The sequence below is a fragment of the Balaenoptera ricei genome, chromosome X, assembly GCF_028023285.1.
Source record: "Balaenoptera ricei isolate mBalRic1 chromosome X, mBalRic1.hap2, whole genome shotgun sequence".
Taxonomy (NCBI): domain Eukaryota; kingdom Metazoa; phylum Chordata; class Mammalia; order Artiodactyla; family Balaenopteridae; genus Balaenoptera; species Balaenoptera ricei.
In genome coordinates, this window is record NC_082660.1 from 16490706 (window position 1) to 16511697 (window position 20992).

Here is a 20992-nt window from a genome sequence, read left to right on the forward strand (position 1 = left end):
ATGGGGGAAATGATAAATTAAGAGATTGGGATTAACATATACACACTACTATATCTATAAAATAGATAACCAACAAGGACCTACTGTATAGCACAGGAAACTCTACTCAATATTCTGTGATAACTGATGTGAGAAAAGAATCTAAAAAAGAATTGATATATGTATATGTATAACTGAATCACTTTGCTGTACACTTAAAATTATACAACATTGTAAATCAACTATACTTCAATAAAATTTAAAAAAAAAGGACAGATTGATATTGCCACTCAAAAAAAAATTCCAAGTAACTCATGTTCAATTGTAAAAACACCTCAAACCCAAAGTTGACATTTTTGCCTGACATTTGTCACTCGGGCCAATTGATTGAGCTTGCTTGCAGAATTTCTACCACAATATTTGACCAGCTTACTTTTAGAACTTTTAAGACACTAAGTTAGTAGATTATAAATGATAAATATGATAAAACGCCAGACTGGAATTTTTATTATATATGCAGAATTGAGCTTTTTTCCCTAAAGGGACTATAAATTTCCTAAAAGCTTTAATCATCACAGCAGTCACTTGCTTTGCCGTTTACAAAACACTTCCATAGACATCTTGGTTGAATTTCAGAACCACCCTGTGAAGCAGGCAGCATTGGTAACTGGCTCTACTTTGCAGGTGGGGAAACGAAGCAGAGAGAGAGTAACAGATTCGCCCAAGGTCACATAGCTAGGGCATGGCAGAGTCCTGTGCTCCCCAGGGCCCAGATGAGGCTTACTACTACTTATTGGACTCACTTTCTGAAACTGAGCCACCAGGGGGAGGGAGGGGCAAAACAGTTTATTTATCAATCTTAGGCAAACAGATCACAGAAAAAAAGGAAGAGGTCAAATTCAGATTTTCATTGACAAATGCACCCTGTGCTCTAATTACCTTCTAGTTCCCCCTGACGCAGGCCAGTCTCAGGGGAAAAGCCTGCATAGAATAAACCATCCTCCTTGACCGTGGACCCCCCATACACCCTCTACCTATCTTGGCTGAACAAACCTTAAGAAGTGATACGCCATCAGGGACTGCAAAAAGCCAAGGTTAAAATCTATTCTTAGCAGGAAAGTATCTGAATTTAAAAGCAAAGTGCCCTTCAAACAAACAATTTAAGAATCAATTATAATGATCTCACTACATGTTTATATAAAACAAGAAAGACGGATGATGTATAGGATTTTAGTTCATTAAAAACTTTTGAACATTATTTTATTGAAATGTCTTAAAAGGAGTAAGTAAAATTATAACTTTCTACTGTGGTTTAAAAGTATCTGATTTCCAAAGCAAAGCATTAGTCAGTGAAACGATATGATGGCAAATGATTTACCATATAGTAATCCTGAGATTGTACTGGCTCATGCCGGTCCTTAAATATATTCCAGGTTATCTGTAAGCCTATCTTGCTCCCAGCGGAAAATAAGAAATAATGAATATAAGTAAGGTTGGCTGTGCCTAAATGAAAACAACTAGATTTTAGAACAATTTTCCTGCTAAAGACATTGTTAAACAAAAAAAAAATCTGATTGGATTTATGGCAACACTGGCCATCTAAAAGCTACCTAAAAACAACAGAGCCCAGATTAACTGGACAGGAGGTACCTCTACTAACTCCTACCAGAATTTAGATCTTACTTCATCCACTGCTGCTCAATTCCAACATACTTGAGGGCAGGTCAATGGAAAGAATGCTGTGAAGTGGAGGAGACAGCCTACGAATTCCGTGTCAGGAAGTCAGCAGATCCTTACCAAGTGCCACGTGGGATGGGTACTAGTTGCTTGGAGTATTAAGTTTCAACTGGGAGTGGGGTTGGGGAAGAGTGGGGACATCAGTAAACTGTATCCGGTCCCCCATATTTTGCTTTCTAGTATCTTTTCTGGTAAGAATGACCTAAAAATAAATCATTTTTATACTTTATAAGTATGATTGAGATATGTCCATTTACCAGTTTTTTTCAAAAGAAAGATGCCATATATAAGCAAACTATGTTTACTCACAGAGGTGAATGGATTCACTGGGCTTAATTTCAGACCACTCACAGTGAAATATTTGTGATATAAGGTATAGCATGATTTAAGTCACGTATATGTTGCTCTTCCAACTAACAAGACAAAAAGAAATGTGCAGCATTATACTGCAAACTAGGGTGCATTCATCACTTCAAATGGTAACAATATCGTCATCATCATCCGTGATGTCACACTTCACAGTTTCGCCTCCGGGTTCCCTGGGAGCCTTTGACTACACTACCTCATACTTTCATCTTCGGCAGCTTCCTTCAACTCTTTTATAAAGGGAGCTGCTTTGACATGACTCTCTTGGGCAAACTTTTTGCAACATATTTCTTAAAGGCTTTTCTAACCAGCAGCTAATGACCTCCTCTTCTAAAAGCTCTGTGTCATACATCACCTTCAAGATGTGGGCAGCTTTAGAGAGGAGGAGAACTTGCTGTACTGCTACTGCACACTGCGAGCTGTGATGAGGGTACTGCTGAGCTTTTCTGTTTACAGTGGCAAAATTGTAGGGAATTTCTTAATTCGTTCTCTAATCGTCTCATTAAAATGACCGCCAGTCAACACAAGAGGACCCTTGGCTTTTACACCTACTTCAACAATAATGCCCTCTTTCTTTTTAACAAAATCAACTGCTCCTTCAAGGTCATCACTAGGTGCCGGGCCTTTTGCTGAGTTTTCACCCATTCTGCGCTCTAAGCCTCCCAAGTGGCGTCCATCCCCACAGCCTGTGGAGGGCAACTGAGTTCATTTGGTGGTGGTGATGGTGGTGACTCGTTGCTAGATATGGGGCCATTTTTCTTTCTCTTTAACCCTTCTAATTTCCTTTTTTCCCCCCATGTACCCATTTCCTTTTTCTTAGGTGGTTCTTTGGAAAATGAATATGCAGACCTTATGATCTGCATCAAGCATGCCTCGCTAGCCACAGGCTTTACAAAAATTACTTAGCAAGGACAAGTATTTTGGATGCAAGGTTTTCATTCTCAGGACAGAGAACACGTTTTTTAATGAACCCACCCAACAAGTCTTGAAACTTTAGCCTTGTGAGATCCAACGACAATCCAATGGTCATTCTAAACATCAAAATGGTCTTTGCTCCCAGCTCCCAGCCAGCATATTCAGAGGGATACACTGGAGGCCAATCAAGCACCTTTATCATGTCAACCATCTCCTTTTGTTCCATTTATTCTATTTCTTTTGCCCCCCAACCTTAACAGTCACACAGAGTATCAGGTATGGACAGAAGTGGTCTGATACAATGCAGCTGGCATTGAGGCTATTTTTGCTTACTGGTAAGCTTGATAAGATGCAGAGATATTTTATTATATTCTGGTTACTACTGCTGCGTGAAAAAAATCACCTCAAAATTTAATGGTACAAGTTTGAGTTCTGGTTCCAAGTAAGATGGAATAAATACATCCCACCCTGTCTCTCCATGAATGTAGCTATAAAAACTAGAGAGTGGATGAAATAGCTATTTTAGGAGTGTGAAAAGTAAGTGGTAGCAAGCAGCCTGGAGAAGACGACTAGATTTCAGAGAACCACCAGATCAACAGCAAGTTTCACATTTACCCCCAGTCTCCCCCAGCCTGGCCTAAAGGCAGCCTGAAACCCAGAACTGGGTGTTAGGTGAGGACATAGAGAGCAGCAGGAGAAACCCTCTAAAAAAAAGGCAGGAAAGGGGCCTCCTAATGCTCAGAGAGAGTGAGGGAAATTCTCTGCTGTCTTCCTCTTCCTTGTCCTCTTGTACCCCCAGGCCCCCGGCAATCCCGCAGTGGCGACAGCAGAGACAAGTCAGTGGCAGAGCGGGCCCACAGGTGCCTGGAACTCCGAGAGGGGAATCTTTTGCTCTGATTGAAGGAGCTGTTGTCCCAAGGGTGGTGGCGGTGAATCTCCATTGCTTTTTTTTTCTCCTTCTGAACGCCTGGCTTCAGACATGGGCCCAGTTGTGGGAAGTGTGAGGTCGAATGGAATAACTGGCCACAGGACTGAAAAGGGAGCCCCAGTAAACCAGAAAGCACAAAGCTGAACAGCACTAAAAGAGCTTTGAAATCAGAACTGACACCACAACTGAAACGGACCTTGGCAGCTTGAAACAACTAGGCCGACTGCCTGCTAAAGCAAAAATATCAACAGACTCCATAGGATAGAAACAAGGGCCAGAATCTCATAACATAATATTCAAAATGCTCAGGATAGGCTCCTAAATTACTTGGCATTCAAAGACGCAGGAAAATTTCAACTCACATGAGAAAAGACAGTCGACAGACTCCAATGACAAGATGACACAGACATGAGAATTATCTGACAATGACTTTAAAGCAGTTATTATAAAAATTATCCAAGAAGTGAGGGTAAACACTCCTGAAAAGAATGGAAAAAATAGAAAGTCTTAACAACTAAAGAGCCAAATGAAAATTTTAGGAACGAAAATTTTAATAAGCAAAAGAAAAAACTCACTAGAGGGGCTCACAAGAAGAATGGAGATGACAGAGGGTCAGTGAACTTAAAGATGGTTCAATAGAAATGATCCAGTCTGAACAACAGAAAAAAGACAAAGGGTTTAGGCCCAAATGCAGAAAGATCTCCTAGGGACTTCCCTGGTGGCACAGTGGTTAGGAGTCTGCCTGCCAATGCAGGGGACACAGGTTTGAGCTCAGGTCCGGGAAGATCCCACATGCCGCGGAGCAACTAAGCCCGTGTGCCACAACTACTGAGCCTGTGCTCTAGAGCCCGTGCTCTGCAACGAGAGAAGCCACCGCAATGAGAGGCCCGTGCACTGCAACGAAGGGTAGCCCCCGCTCGCCACAACTAGAGAAAGCCCGCACGCAGCAGTGAAGACCCAATGCAGCCAAAAATTAATAAATAAATACATTTATTTTTTAAAAAAAGAAAGATCTCCTAGAAATCAAGACCCTCTCTCAAAGACCCATAAACCAATAGGAAAAAAGGGGGGAGGGTTATGGATAGATAGCACTAAGAAAAAAAGGGAAATATGCTCAACTTCGCTCAGAGTAAGAGAAATACAAACTAAAACTAATTTAGATATCATCCCTCAACCATCAGGTTAACAAGAGTCTAAAATACTGGCAACCTATTTTGTTAGTGAGGCTGTAAAGAAAGATAACGGTATAACCCACAGATAGGAATCTGACACTATTTACCAAAATTACAGGTGCATTTATTCTTTAATTCACAAATACCACTTTTGGCTACCTAATCACAAATACACCCATACATGTATTAAATGGCCCATGTATGAAGTTATTCATCGCAGCTTAGTAGCAAAAAACTATACATCCAAGTAACCCGTAAAAAAGGTATTGGTAGAATAAACAATGATACATCCACCCAATAAAGTACTATTCAGCTATAAAAAGGAATAAGGAAGATTCCCATATTCTGATTTGGAAAGGTGTCCAGGCTAAACTGTATTTAGTCTGGTACCTTTTGAGTAAGAAAGGGAGAATAAGAATGCCAGATAGTACATATTTTCGGCTCTGTGGGCCACACAGTCTCCACCCATTGTAGCCCCAAAGTGGCCACAGGAGAATGGATGCGTTCCAATAAAACTTTAGTTACAAAATAAAGGCAGCCAGCTTGCAGGTTGTAGCTTGCTGACAACGGACATAAAGAAACACTGCAAGGATAAATAAGAAACTAAAAAAACTTAGAGGAAACAGCACAGATGGGATAAAAACAGATAAATTGGACTTCAAAATTAAAAACTCATGCGTTAAAGAACAGCATCAAGAAAGTTAAAAGATAAATCACCGAACAGGAGAAAATATTTGCAAATCGTATATCTGACAAGGGATTATGTCTCCAGATTATATAAAGGATTCTTACAGCTCAACAAGATGTCAAATAGCCCAAGTGAAAAAAAGGACAAAGGATTTGAAGAGACATTTCTGCAAAGATATACAAATGGTCAATAAACACATGAAAAGACATTCAACATCCTTAGTCATCAAGGAAATTCAAATCAAAACCAAAATGGGGTAACACTTCAAACCTACTAGGATGGCTATAATTAAAAAAAAAAAAGACAGAAAATAACAAGTGTTGGTGAGGATGTGGTGAAATTGGAATGCTCACACATTGCTGATGGGAATGTAAAATGGTGCAGCTGCTTTGGAAAATTTTTCTGGAAAGGAGTTCCTCAAAAGGTTAAATATAAGGTGGATGCAACCCAAGTGTCCATCAATGGATGAATGGATAAGCAAAATGTGGTCTATCCATACAGCAGAATATTATTCAGCCTTAAAAAGGAAGGAAATTCTGACACATGTTACAACATGGATGAACTTTGAGGACATTATGCTAAATGAAAAAAGCCAGCCACACACACACCCAGAACACTGTACGATTCCACTTACAAAACGTACCTAGAGTAGTCAAACTCAGAGACAGAAAGTAGAATGGTGGTTACTGGTAGCTGGGGGAAGGGCAGAGTGGGGAATCGTGGTTTAATGGGTACAGAGTTCTCGTTTTGTAAGACGAAAAAGTTCTGGAGATTGGTTACATAACAATATGAATGTACCACACTACTGAACGGCACACTTAGAAACAGTTAAGATGGTAAATTTTATGATGTGTTTCTTTATCACAATAAAGAACTTTTAAAAGAACATTAGAGTTACCATATGACCCAGAAATCCCACTGCTAGGTGTATACCCAAGAGAAATGCAAACACAAGTCCACACAAAAACTTGTAGCATTATTCACAACAGCTCAAACTGGAAATAACCCCATCAACGGAAGGATGGAAAAATACAATGTGGTGTATCCATACATCAAAATACTATTCAGCAATAAAAAAGTAATGAAGGGGCTTCCCTGGTGGCGCAGTGGTTGAGAGTCCGCCTGCCAATGCAGGGGACACGGGTTCGAGCCCTGGTCTGGGAAGAGCCCACATGCCGCGGAGCAACTGGGCCCGTGAGCCACAACTACTGAGCCTGCGCGTCTGGAGCCTGTGCTCCGCAACAAGAGAGGCCGCGATAGTGAGAGGCCCGCGCACTGCGATGAAGAGTGGGCCCCGCTTGCCGCAACTAGAGAAAGCCCTCGCACAGAAACGAAGACCCAACACAGCCAAAAATAAATATAAAAATAAATAAATAAATAAAAGATTACTATTAAAAAAAAAAAAGTAATGAAGTACTGATATATGCCACAACATGGATGAATCTTGAAAACACATTAAGTGAAAGAAGACAGTCACAATGAACCAGCATTACATGATTCCATTTATATGAATAAACAAATCTCTAGAGACAGATAGTTGTTACTCCTGGCCAGGCTGGCAAACAGAAGCGATCATACTCTGAGGGCTGTCGGCATTCACTTGTCTTTTTTGATCCAGGTGCTGGGTTACACGGTGTGTACAGTTTGTGAAAAGTCACAGAGCAGTACACAAGACTGTACCCTTTCCTGTATATATGCTATACCTCAATAAAAAGAAAAAATCAAGAGCTCATCACAAAGCGGGGTTTTGTGCCTTCTCCTCACCTCCTTTCTGCAGCACAGGACCAGGAATGGAGTTAGCATGGATCTCCAACCTCAAAACTTAGGGGAAAAAAAATTTTTTTTTTTACCAACTGCAGAACTATAACACGACCCTACAACATGATGATCGTCCAAAGGATCTGAGCCCCCAGTCTTTACTATTTCACAGAGCACATTTCCTTCCATACTGAGGTTCTGGAGTGTTTACTGCTGGGAGCAAGAGGAAGGCAAAGACATGGGGGACTGACATTTTACTGCGCACTTACTAAGTTCAGGGCACTTGCTTGAATCTCTACCTAGAGGTTTTTAAAATGGGGGTCAGAGATGTTAAGTAAGTTATCCAGGGTCACACAGCCTATAAATGACAGGGCAGAAATTAAAACCTGATCCGTAGAGCCAGTGTCCTTTCCCCTCTGCCACTCGTATTGCTGGGCGCAGTGGGACACAATGATGGAACACATGTTGGTAAAGTTTCATCACGGATCTGTTTTGTCAGTTTTTACTCCAGAAGGCAGAAAGGCAATTTGCCTAAAGGACAACCTGCCTTTCATATACGTTCCTGGATGGTGAGATGAAAGAGAGGCAGCCATGGTCCTGCCAGCTAGACTCCAAGTCCCTGGAATACTCATCCTGGGGCAAGACCCATCTCCCAGATGTTTGAAGCAAGGTGTCAGGCTTGGTTTATCCAAAGTCACCTGTGTCAAACTGAATTTGAGATGAATCACAGCCCTCAATGTAAAAGCTAAAACTATAAATCTTTCAGAAGAACACGTAGAAGAGGAGCTGCAAAACCACAACCTGGACGTAGGCACAGATTTCTTAGACAGGACACAGAAGGCAAACTTAACAGGAAAAGAGCCTAAATTAGATTTAATCAAAGTTAAAATTTTCTGCTCACCAAATGTCACAAGTAGATGAATAAGCAAGCCACAGTCTGGGATCAAATGTTCACAAAGTATACTTCCGACAAAGCACTTGAATCCGGAATACATAAAGAACTCTCCTAATTCAATAATAAGCTGACAACCCAACTAAACGGGTAAATGGCTTGAACAGACATCTCACAGAGGAAGATGCCTGCATGGCTGAACAGCACATGAAAAGGTGCTCGACATCACTGATCATCAGGGAAAGGTGACTTAAAACCATAATGAGAAACCACCACACCCCCCAACTAGCAGGGCCAAAATAGAAAAGCTCAGCAATACAAAGTGCGGTGAGGGCAAGAAGCCACGGGAACTCTTGCGCATCAGTGCTAGGAATATAAGATGGTACCACTTTGAAAAAAATTTGGAAATTTCTTAAATAATTTAACATACACCTACCCTTTGATCCAGCCATTCCACTCCTAGGTATTTACTCGAGAGGAATAAAAAACATTTGCCATCAAAAAGACCTACATACAAATGTTCACAGTAGCTTTATTTATAATAGCCCCAAACTGGGAACAACCCAAATGTCCTTCAACAGGAGAATGGCTAAACCACCTGTGATGTATTCATGCGATGGAATAGTACTTGGCATTAAAAAGGAACAAGCTACTGATAACAGCAACAGTACGGATGAATCTCAAAAAAGTCACGCTGAGTGAAGGAAGCCAGACACTGAAGAGTACACACTGTCTGAGTCCATTTACACAAAACTCTAGAAAAGGCAAATCTAATCTAAAGTGACAGCCTAAGAGTCATCGCCCGGGGCCAGGAATGGGAGTGGAAAGGGGAATGAGTGGGAGGGGTCATAAGGGAACTTTCTGGGCAGATGGAAACTATATTGTGATAGGATTTGCTTACCTAGGTTTAGTCGTTTCTCAAAGTTGTACAACTAAGATTTGTTGCACTTCAATGTATATACATTTTTACACTAACAATGTTGAAAAGTATAATCAAGTACGGGGTGGGGAGCGGGTAGAGGTCAAGAAGAAATAAAGATGGCAGAATGTTAATAATTGTTGAAGCTGCGTAATGCACATGCTTGAAATTTTCCATAATAAAAAAATTGAAGAGAAGAATCATCTACGTTGAATGCTCCCACTCTCCCCCTGCCCCTCCGTGTCCAGTTCTGCCTGGCCCCTGGGCTGCCCTCCCGCAGCCCCAACTCCTGAGTGAACTCTGCTTCCTGCCAAGGTCTGCCGCTTGACTCCTTTCTGCTCTACAACTCCCCACCACCAACCAAGCCCCTATAACCGCCAGGCATTTTTGCCAAGCCCTGTCACACCCAATAGCTCAAAACCTGTTCAAGGGACTGGGAAACAGGAAGTTTTCCAGCTTGCTTTTCAAGAGTTCAGTCCTCTCCCGCCTACACTGTCTGATCGGGATTTAAATGGCACCTATCTCAAAGCCTGATACTTAGAAGGCTTTAAAAGATAGTTTATGGCTTGTATTCCCAAAATACATCTGTAAGTTGATGGTTGGGAACTGAACATACATTTTCCCGCATAACAAATAATATACAGCCAGTAATGCAGCGGGCCAGTCCACAAATATCTATCTACCCACTCTATGCACTCAAGGCTCCAACAGCAATGCCTCAATTCAATGCTACAGGTGCAATGCTTCTCTCATCAGCAAGTTCACGTGACTAAGAGTTGAGGAAAGTTCCAGGCTCAATGCTGAGTCAGTAGCAGTAAAAGTGGTTCAAAAGGAAGGAGGCTCAGGGAAGGGCCCCTCTGGGCAAGCCAGCAGCCACGTGCAGCAGAGGACAGCTGAGGTCCGGCCAGGGGCTCGTGTGCACGGGCCCCTGGGTGTACAGTCATTGTTGCCTGGGCCTGAGCCGGCCGGCAGGGAGACAGGAAGAGTGGGAGAAGGCTTCTGATTTACAGCCCCATCTTTAATCTCCTACCGCACTTGCTTGAAATAAAATCACATTTGTATCATAGAAAATAAACATTATAGAACATGTGGACAAACAACAAGAACCAGTCTGCCCAGCACACAATCCAAACCACTGTTTCCATTCCAGTGTGTCCGGTGTGAGTTCTTCTAGTCTCTTCTATTAGATATGTACCACCCAGAAATGTGTCGTTAGGATGTATCTTATTGTTTAATAAAATCACAATCGCACTATGCCTGGCCACCATTTTCAACTTGGTTTCTAGAGGAAACCACATTCTGATTTCCTTTTGAGGGTCCCCAACAAATTTTGCTTCATCTCGACAGGAGAAACCAAGTGTCATCTGTGTCCACTGAGAGTTATTCTAAAAAGGAGCTGGATACATATTCCTAGGAAACACTCAAAGGGTAGCAAAGAAAACTGCATCTGGCTCCCTGCCATCGAAGAGTTCACTGGCAGAAGATCAATCGTTAAATCAATAATTATTTAATCACAATTGTGTTACTTGCTAGGAAAGAAAACCACAGTGTGCGTACAACTGACGAGGGGGTGGGAGAAGTTCGTGAGGGCTTCCTTGAAGACCTGAGATGTGAAGGCTGAAGGAGCTTTGGGCAGAGGAGGACTGCCAGGTGGCAGAGGGTGCCAGCATACGGTGGCTTCTAAGCAGATGACATGGACTGGAGTGCACCGAGATTGGCCCAACCTTGAAAGACCAGTTACCAAGCTGCTGACAGTGAGCTGGAGGAGAGAAGCCAATGCTTGGACCAAGAGGGTGGCAGGCATTTCTAGCAGAATGCACAGCAAGCTGTATTAGTCAGGACGAGCTAGGCTGTGCTGCCACATCAGACAAATCCCCCAAATTTCAGGGGCTTAACTGCCATCTGGAACACACAACCTTCAAGTTTGCCATGACAGAAGCAAACTTCCCTGGTAGAGAGAAGGGAAGCAGGTTTGAGAACCATCTGGAAGCAACAGGCTGGATTTGGCAGTGAGGGAGAGTGTGGAGTCAAGAATGACTCCTGGGTTTCTGACTTGAGCTGCTAAATTGATGATTTCACTCACCAAAGTTTACTTACATAAGGGAAGGCAATGTCTAACTATTGCCCTTACATTCTGCTGGAAATATTGATAGATTTGGCCAGTCTCCCGACCATGTATATAGATGGCACACAAAACGTGCATTCTACAACCACCACAGCCATGTGTCCACAGGACTGTCTTCCTTGGAACTTCATGCATTTTCCAGAATGGTGAGGAAAGAGTATGCACCAAATTATTAGAAGTCTTAAGGCATCTTTAAGTCTCTCTCTCCCTCTCTCTCTTTTTTAAAAAAATATTTATTTATTTATTGGGCTGCGCCGGGTCTTAGTTGCGGCATGCGGAACCTTTTTAGTTGTAGCCTGCAGGATCTAGTTCCCTGACCAGGGATTGAACCTGGTCCCCCTGCATTGGGAGTGTGGAGTCTTAGGGTCTTCCCTGGTGGTCCAGTGGCTAAGTCTCTTTCTTAAGCAGGAGCCAATGCACCTGTGGATTAAGCCCATTAAAGTCAGCTGAGAGATACATTCAGGCATTTCTAGCAGAATGCACAGCAAGCTATATTAGTCAGAATGAGCTAGGTTATGCTGCCACATCAGACAAATCCCCCAAATTTCAGGGGCTTAACTGCCATCTTGAACACACAACCTTCAAGTTTGCCATGACAGAGGCAAAGAGAGATGGAGGCGGCGTATCATCTAACTCTCAGTCGCTTTCAAAGTGACACTTGTTGATGCTGCTCACATTTCATTGGCCAGCACTCGTCCAAAGAACCCCAGCTAACTGCAAAGGAGATTAGGCAACGTGGCAGACTCTACGGAAGCCTGGTGGGCACGCTCTATGCCACACAACGCATCAAGCGAACGAAGAATCCATGAATAACATCTTAGAAGGTGAAGCGAGACACAACCCACATGAAGGGCAGAGAATGGAACTAGAGCTGGCCTTATTTTAAACCATTATATATCCTTTTTTGTTGCAAAAATCCCAATATTACTGTTGGATAAAAACTAACAGAATCACTCCAGTATCATTTAATACAAAAGGAAAAAATTACCTAGCCTCCAAAACCAGTGAAACCAGGGAAGAAGCTAGAATGTCTCCTCCCATGGCTGGTATGAACCTGATGGCCCAAGCATTTCCATTCCATTTTCTTGGCCCACAGCAGCATAGTGAGGGGCCCCACGACTGGCATATATTATTACCAATGACAGTCCATTACATGAGATGATACAGGACCTGACTTTCTCTTGGAAAGGCATGCCCTAGGAGACAACTTGCTAGCAGTTGGGCTATATTTTCATAACCCAAGTTGCACTCTCTTACCACTATAAAAACCACCCCCAAGCCTTAGGAGCCTGACTCAATAAAAGCTTCTCTCTTGCTTATGCAAAATCCAAAGTGGATGATCCTGGTCCAACAGCTATCCTCAAAAGAGTGGTTCAGGGATCCAGGTACCTTCCATCATGTGCCACTGCCATCATCTACAGCCAGCCTCCAAGGGCCCCACGGAGACCACAGAAAGGGATTAGAGAGTATTAGAAGATCTACAGATATGCCAACGCCTTGGCCCAAAGTGATAGACATCACTAATACTCACATTTCACTGGCCAGAACTAGTTATATGGCCCACACAGACTCAAAGGGTGCTGGAAAACGTAGTCCCTGCTTCCCAGCAACAACTAGGAGCATCGGTCTCCTGACCACCTAGCCACCTCTGCCACACTTCGTATCCTCCAAATGACTCTTGCCAGAAAAGGGGAATCTTCAGGACAGAGCAAAGTCAAATAACTAACCTGGAGACTGATGTCTTGGTCTTTTAATCAATGTTCAGGAAATGCAAGGATTTCCTGTTGCAGGTGGCAATACCTCCCAACGTTTAAAATCACTGTGAACATAGCTGAAGAAAAAAATCAGAAGCAGGGCCCCCGAGTCAGGAAAGTAGCATGTACATGCGGTTCAGAGAGGAGGGAGGGCAGGCAGAGCGAGGCACATCAGGTATGGGAAGCTCACCTGAGCCCCAGGGCCTGATCAAAGGGGCTGTTCTTGTCATTGGAGCAGTTAATAGCTAACTCAATAACCACAATAAGTGTATTCAACTACAGCATCCTGGGAGAATAGTTTCTGTGGTCAAAATGTTTGGGAAAGCATGAGACAGAGTTACCCAGGTTTCCTTCCTGTAGGATGTCCGAGTTTTCCATACATTCACAAGCACTGAGACCCTCCAGGAGGGAGACACAGCATGCACCTGAGGAAGCAGAAGAGGCTGCTCTGTGCAAACACACCCAACACACACAGTGCACCAGCTAAAGTCGTGACTATGAATTCTGTTCAAGTAGAGAAATGGGCACCTCAACAAAAGGCGCCAAGGCATATCCAGAAGAGGCGGTTTCCTCTAAAAAAACAAAAAAAAGAGATGTTTTGTTCTCCAAATCCTAGAAGTAACCGAGTGATTGACCCTCACTTGCTGAATTTGATAGCTTTACTGAATTCGAGACTCTCATCTGTGAGGATGGATGCTGGATGTTAAAAAAAAAACAAAAAAACAAAAAAACAAAAAAAACCCCAAAAGAAACAAACAAAAAACCAGGACCTTCTATGGGCCAAAGGCACCCCACCTCTGCTAAAAGTAAAAAGAACGTCCCTCAAAAAATTAAACACAGAATACCGTTTGACCCAGTAATTCCACGTCCAGGTATACACCCAAAAATGTGAAAGCAGAGACTTGAACAGAAATTTATCCACCCATGGTCATTACAGCATTATTCACCATAGCCTAAGACATCACGCTAAGTGAAAGAAGCCAGTCACAGAAAGACAAATACTGTATGATTCCACTTATATGAGGCATCTAGAGTAGTCAAATTCATAGAGACAGACGGTAGGACAGTGGGTACCAGGGGCTGGGGGAGTGAGGAGTGGCAAGTTATTAAGGGGTACAGAGATTCTGTTTGGGATGATGAAAAAGTTCTGGAAGTGGATAGTGGTGATGACTGCACAGCAGTGCGACAGTACTTAATGCCTCTGAAATCCACACTTAAGAATGGTCTCAACAGCAAATTTTATGTTACGTACATTTTACCATAATTTTTTTTTAAAAAAAAGCCAATGAGCTGCTCCTCAGCCCTCATGGCTTACGGCGGTTTTCTTTCACAGCAGTGCCCGCGTGCCCCCTTGCATGGGTTGGTGGCTCTCCTGCAGCCCATCAAATCACCCAGGCACTGGTGACACATAACCTCCTATTCAGACCCACAAAGGACCACATAAAACTGCACAAGGAGATGGAAAACACCATCCAACCCAGCCTTGACTTATCATGACAACAGGAGATAGGAAGTGCTTAAATTTCACACCGACGATCCCCTCCCCCTCCCCCCCCCCCCCCGAAACACACCTGGGACAGTTCAATAGTTCTTGGAGAGCAAGGTTGTAGCACTTTTACAAAAAAGCCAAAGTGACAGATTTATATCTTTTTGGCGGAGACACCAAAAAGCTGTGAATGGCAGAGATCAGGGGTGGGGGCGCAGTGCCTGTTTAAATCCACGAACCGACTTCTTGGAGTTTCGTATCTTGTTTGTCAAACCTATGAAAAGAGCTTATTAGTTATGATGATGTACTGAAAAATGATTTATTCAAGACCAGGCCAAGGTCAACCAAAGGAGGTACATACTGCAGCTGAAAATCCTAGGCAATCAGGACCCAGAACAAGAAAAGGCCATGCGTTCTTCGTGTAGCTCTGGAATTGAAAGCCCAAGATTTCTGCCTGAATGAACCTTCACACCCAACCAGAAGGAAGGGGTCCTGGTAGTAGATGAAGGCTTGTTTTACACACACACACACACCCCAGAGAAGCAAAGCCACTGCACGCCAATTATCAGAGTCGGCACCAGCAGGCAGGAGGCTACAGCTGTGCCTAATGGCCAAATGGACATTTAACCATTCAGAGAAGAGTCTGTTCAAACTCCATTTTCAGCAGAGAATGAACAGAAGTCGAGAAAACCGAGTGGTTCCAGGTGAAATGGGCTCCTGAACAACTTTTCTAAAAAAGATGTTGCGCTGAAGAGTCTACTCTGAGTGGTCAGAAACATCCGGGGAGTGTTTTCAAAGGCCCAGCAGCCACTTGTTTGAACAAGCCCGCTACCCCACCCCCCTTCCAGCTGGGGAGGATTTGCTCTGCAGAAAACAGATCCGGGCAAAGAATGGATGGTAATAAAGCTAGCTTACCATCTCACCAGCACGGTGTGGCCGGCGCCATTTACCGTCTCACGAGCTTTTGGGGTTAGGGCAGGCATGTTACTCCTGTTTGACCAGTGGAGAAACCAAGGCACAGGGTGTCCCAGGTGAACTACTGTCTCACAATGCTTGTGAATATCACCCAAGTACCAGAGGCTTGTCACATAGCTTCCAAAGGTTTGGTAAGGAAAACAGCCAAGCAACAATCTGTTCCACACCTGGAGGAACTCGTGCCAACCAAAAGTACTGATTTAAGGCTGGGTTCTCCTGGCACACTTATTACAGTGAGCTGAGGGTCCCGTTCCAGCAACGGAAGAGATCCTGAAGCCGGGAATGTTTGTGCATTACAGGATAACATATATCTGTCAAACTGGTAGTAGAGCACAGCCCCACTGTTAATCTGTGTTAAGTGCGCAAAAGAACACCAGGGCATTTCTAAGAGACGCCCCCTCCCCCCATCCCCCTCCCCCACTGTAATAGACCATTACCCACTCTTGACTGCAAAATGGAATCATGTGGGAAGCATTCGACAATCCTGAGGCCTCAGATTGTCATGTCATTGGTCTGGGATACAGTCTGGGCATTAGGAGTTTGAAAAGCTCCCCCAGGTGATTCTAACGTGTAGCCAGGGTTGGGACCCACAGGAGTGAGAAAGTAACAGTTGAATAACTAGCGGGGGTCGGGGAACTCAGCCTCGACTGGGTTATAGGCTGTTTCTTGGATCATCTGATGTTTAAGAAAACTGAAGGGGCCTCTGTTTTCTTATCTGTAAAAGGGTACAAGGCTACCTACTCTCCCCTCCCCAAAAGGTGGGGCGGTCCTGTCGAAAGAGTCAGCCGGTGCTAGGATGGGGGAGGAGGAGCTGGTGCTTCGGCGGCGTGGGCGAAGATAAGGAAAACTGGGAGGAGCGGGATGGGGGCGAAAGGGGTCACCCGCCTCACCTGCGTCGTAGAAGGCGTCGAGCACGGCTGTCTCCCCAAAGTCGAGCTTCCCGAAGGGCACGGAGGTGAGGTGGGCGCCCTCGGCCTCGCAGGCCCGCAGCAAGCAACGCCGCGCCCCCTCCTCGGGGCCGCCGGCCGCGCCGCCCTGGGGGCTCTCGCCGCGCACGTACACTGCCCGCAGAGCCCGCCGCGGCCCGCCCCCGCCCTCGCCTCCAGCACCCTCGCCCTCGGCCGCCCCCTCGGGCTCCAGCGGCCACGCCGGCCCCGCCGCGCCCTCGTCCCCCGGCGGCAGCGGGCACTGTGCCGACTCGGCCGCCGCCCCGAGCGCCCCAGCCGGGGGAGCCCCGCCGCCGCTCTCCATGTGGCGGCCCTGCGCGCCCTTCCTTGTCCCACCTCCGCGCGAGCGGCCGGCGGCTGTGGCACCTGCTCCTGCGACGCGGGAAGGGAACTGGGGGACCCAGCGCCCGCCGGTGGCCCCGCGACGTGCAGGCGGCGGCGCCCCTCGGCTGCACGCAGAAGCTCCAGCCCCGCAGCCCCCGAGCGCCCTTTGAAGGCTCGGGAGGGAGGGGCGGGGGCTGGGGACGTCAGGGCGAGCGGAGGGCGGGGGAAGGTCTGGGAAGGGCGGCGGGGCAGGAGCCCGCAGGGCGCCCCCTGCCGCCTCCCACGGACAGCGCCCTAAGAAGGGCGGATTCACGAATTTCAGGGTTTTGCTGCTGTTGCCGTCCCTCCAGCCTTAGGAGTCCCATTTTTTTCCTCAAAACAATTTGAGGCTTTTCAAGCAGAGTAAAAGCTCTTTCAAAGCGCCGGTTGGTTGTAAATCTTCAATTCCAAACTAAATACAGATGTAGTGTTAACGCAGAATCGAGATGAGAAGATGCTTATTGAAAATACCTCTGAGTTTGTACTCCTTGTCCCCAGTTGCCAAGAGCATGGCCCTCCTGAGCTCATGCCCTGGAGACCCGCTTGTCCTGACTTTCACTGTGACCTTGACAAAAGCACCGTGATGCACCAGCATCAAATTTTGTTGGCCTGGAAAATAGACTCCAAGTAGCCTGCCTGCCGGATCTAAGAAATGCTGTGAACCCAAAGGGCTCTTTACTCTGGATCTTACCCACCTCACGATTTTAGGCCCAAGTATTAAAAAGTAGTATTACCACTGCAGGTAGTACTTGTATTTATTTAAAAGATAGGATGCACTGGACATTGTCACAAGGTTTTGGGGTTTTGGTGGTCTTCATTTTTAATAATAGTTTTATTGAGATATAATTCACAAACCATCCAATTAACCCATTTAAATAGTTTTTAGTTTACCCACGGAGTTGAGCAGCCATCATCATACTCAGTTTTAGAACATTTTCATCACCCCCAGAAAACCCCAGTACTCATCAACAATCTCTCTCCACCTCCCCCAACACCCCTCAGCCCCAGGCAACCACCAATCTAATTTCTGTCTCTATAGATTTGGCTGTTCTGGACATTTCCTATAAATGGAATCATACAAAGTGTGGATAGAGGTTTTCATTTGTTCTGGGTATATACCTAGGAATGGGATTTCTGGGTCATATGGCAACTTTATGTTTAAGCTTTGGAGAAGCTACCGCTGCTTTCCAATGTGGCTCCACTGTTTTATATTTCCACCAGCAGTGTACAAGCATGCCAACTTCTCCACACTCTCACCAACACTTGTTATTGTCTTTTTGATTATAGCCATCCTAGTGGGAGTGAAGTGATAGCTCACTGGGATTTTGATTTGCGTTCCTCTTAAGGACTAATGATGTTGAGCATTTTGTCGTGCGCTTATCCTCTATTTGCATAATTTCTTTGGAGAAAAGTCCATTCAGACCCTTTACCCTTTTAAAAACAGGGTATTTGTCTTTTTATTATTGAATTGCAAAAGCTCTTTATATATTATAGATACAAGGCCCTTATCAGATATGTGATTTGCAAATACTTTCTCCTCTTCTGTGGGCTGTCTTTTTACTTTCTTGATGGTGTCCTTTGCAGCATATCACAAGCCATTTTGACACAAGCAGGATAGGACTTACCTTATAAAACAACACTTTGCCTTCTCTTCATGTTTCAGCAATAATATAGTCCATCCCTCTACCTCACCCCCAAAAGAAAGCAGAAATCGCCAGCATAAATCTTTGGAGAAATCCTAATTCCTGTCCTGGTAGAAATTAGCAATTTCACAAGTGATATCAATGTGCAACCTCTTTTGTAGTCAATGAATGGAAAATGGGCTCTGAGGAAATCTGTAAAAACACACAGGCCAGAATTAGGAAGAGGAAAGCTAGAGAAAACTTCCAATACTTCTAAGATTTTTTAAAAGTACGATGCTATAAAAGGACACATTTTCTTTGTAACCTTGTAATGCATAATAATAGTAATTTTCCTAATGTGCCTGTTCATCTGAGATTATTTCAATGACTGGCACAGCCTTCAGAAGGGCAGAGATGCCCAGTTCACAATTGCTTGCCAATGTCTTGCTGTTGCCCGCACTTCAATCTTCCTGTTTCTTCCAGCTCTCACTGGGCCCTGCTGACTAAGTGAGACTCATAGGAGTTGTGAATTCTGGCTTGAATAATATCTTTCTTTAAACACAACCCCTGCTGAGTAAAGAACCTGGCTAGCAGGCGCCTTCCTCGCAGTTGGCATGCACAGCCCACCTTCTCATTGTTTCTAGTAATTCGCACACCTGAAACATGCCCCAGTCCCTTCTCCCAATGTCCTTCCTACCTCCCCTGCCCCAGCCCCACTGATGAGAAAATTGCAGAATGCTGGATTAGTCTTTTCCGTTTAGTTGAACAATTGTCTGTTCTTACCTCTGCCTTGCCCCTTACTAAGTGCACATCCTGGAAAACACTTTGCCCCAGTGCAGAGATGTCATTTGGACTGGCACAGGGAATTGAAGAATAGGGTGGAGGCACTGTAGCTAAAGAGTAAGATTAAATCTAGGTGTTCTTCCCATTTCCTCCATTTTATTTTAGGTTGGTAATTCATACCAGTTGTGGTCCCACTAGTTAGTTCTTTGACTCACACTGTAAACACTGTAAATATTTTAGTTACCATTTGAGTGGCAATTTCATTACTTTTTTCCTAAGAAAATACAGTGTACCCAAGGGCCAAGCAAATAGTGACAAAAGGGAAACAACCAGGTTGCACAATAGTATATGTATTTGGAAAAACTCTAACATATGTAGTAATTCAACAAGGATTTCTTGAGCATCTGTTGTGTGTCAGGCACTGTCCTTGGTGCAGAGGTTATCATAGTGAACTAGACAGCCAAAGTCCCTGCCATTATGTTATAAGTAGATAGACAGATATGTCTATAGACAGATATACCTGTGTATAGATGCTATAAATATTGTATGGACATAGATTATTGTAATCTGCCATAAAGTACAAGAAAAACAAACAGGGTGGATGAAACTCATAAGAAGCATTAAGCATAGATTATACGCAAAATACTAGTTTATGAAATATAGGTGAAACTCATAGCATGTTTTTTTAAAAAATTTATTTATTTTTGGCTATGTTGGGTCTTCGTTGCCACACACGGGCTTTCTCTAGTTGCGTTGAGCGGGGGCTACTCTTTGTTGTGGTGCGTGGGCTTCTCAATGCGATGGCTTCTCTTGTTGCAGAGCACGGGTTCTAGGTGCGTGGGCTTCAGTAGTTGTGGCATGTAGGCTCAGTAGTTGTGGCTCGTGGGCTCTAGATCGCAGGCTCAGTAGTTGTGGCGCACGGGCTTAGTTGCTCTGCAGCATGTGGATCTTCCCCGACCAGGGCTCGAACCGGTGTCCCCTGCATTGGCAGGCGGATTCTTAACCACTGCGCCACCAGCTAAGTCCCCATAGCATGTTTTAATTATACACCATGAGTGAGCAAGTAGATTGTGAGAAAAGGTGGACTTCATAAGATTTAGTAAAAATAATAAGTTATTTCCCTCTACGACATGTTGCAGATGGAATATATGATGGAACAAACAAGACTATCACTCACAGACAGATAGGGATGGAAAGACCAAGTCATTAGGTATGAGCATGCAATCTCTGAACTCACAGTTATGTCACCCCTAAATCAACTGCCCATTCTGGTCCTACATGTGCCCTCTACCTTCTTGAAGGTATAGAATATAGTTATAATAACTGTTTTAATATCCTTGTTTATGAATACTATTATCTGTTTTATTACTGGATCTTTTCCTGTGGGTTGATTTTTCTCCTCATTGTGGGTCATTTTTTTCCTGCTTCTTTGCATGCCTGGTAATTTTTTATTAGATGCCACACATTGTGAATTTTACCTTAATGAGTACTGTGTATTTTTGTATTCCTATAAATATTCTTGAGCTTTGTTCTGGGACACAGTTAAGTTACTTGGAAATAGTTTGATCCTTCTGAGGCTTCCT

At 44.2% G+C, this 20992-nt stretch overlaps 1 protein-coding gene across 3 annotated transcripts in view; it reads right to left on the reverse strand.

Annotated features, from left to right (window-relative positions):
- The window catches only part of MAP3K15 (mitogen-activated protein kinase kinase kinase 15), a 148331-nt gene extending 131206 nt beyond the window's left edge, over positions 1 to 17125 (reverse strand). For 2 of the 3 annotated variants that reach the window (XM_059911660.1, XM_059911656.1), the window contains exon 1: positions 16585 to 17125. In XM_059911660.1, coding sequence (XP_059767643.1) covers positions 16585 to 16945 — 361 coding nt within the window. In that variant the 5' untranslated portion in view covers positions 16946 to 17125. The remainder of the gene's footprint in view (positions 1 to 16584) is intronic. The other variant, XM_059911657.1, reaches the window with a different exon arrangement.
- Between the last annotated feature and the right edge of the window lie 3867 nt (positions 17126 to 20992).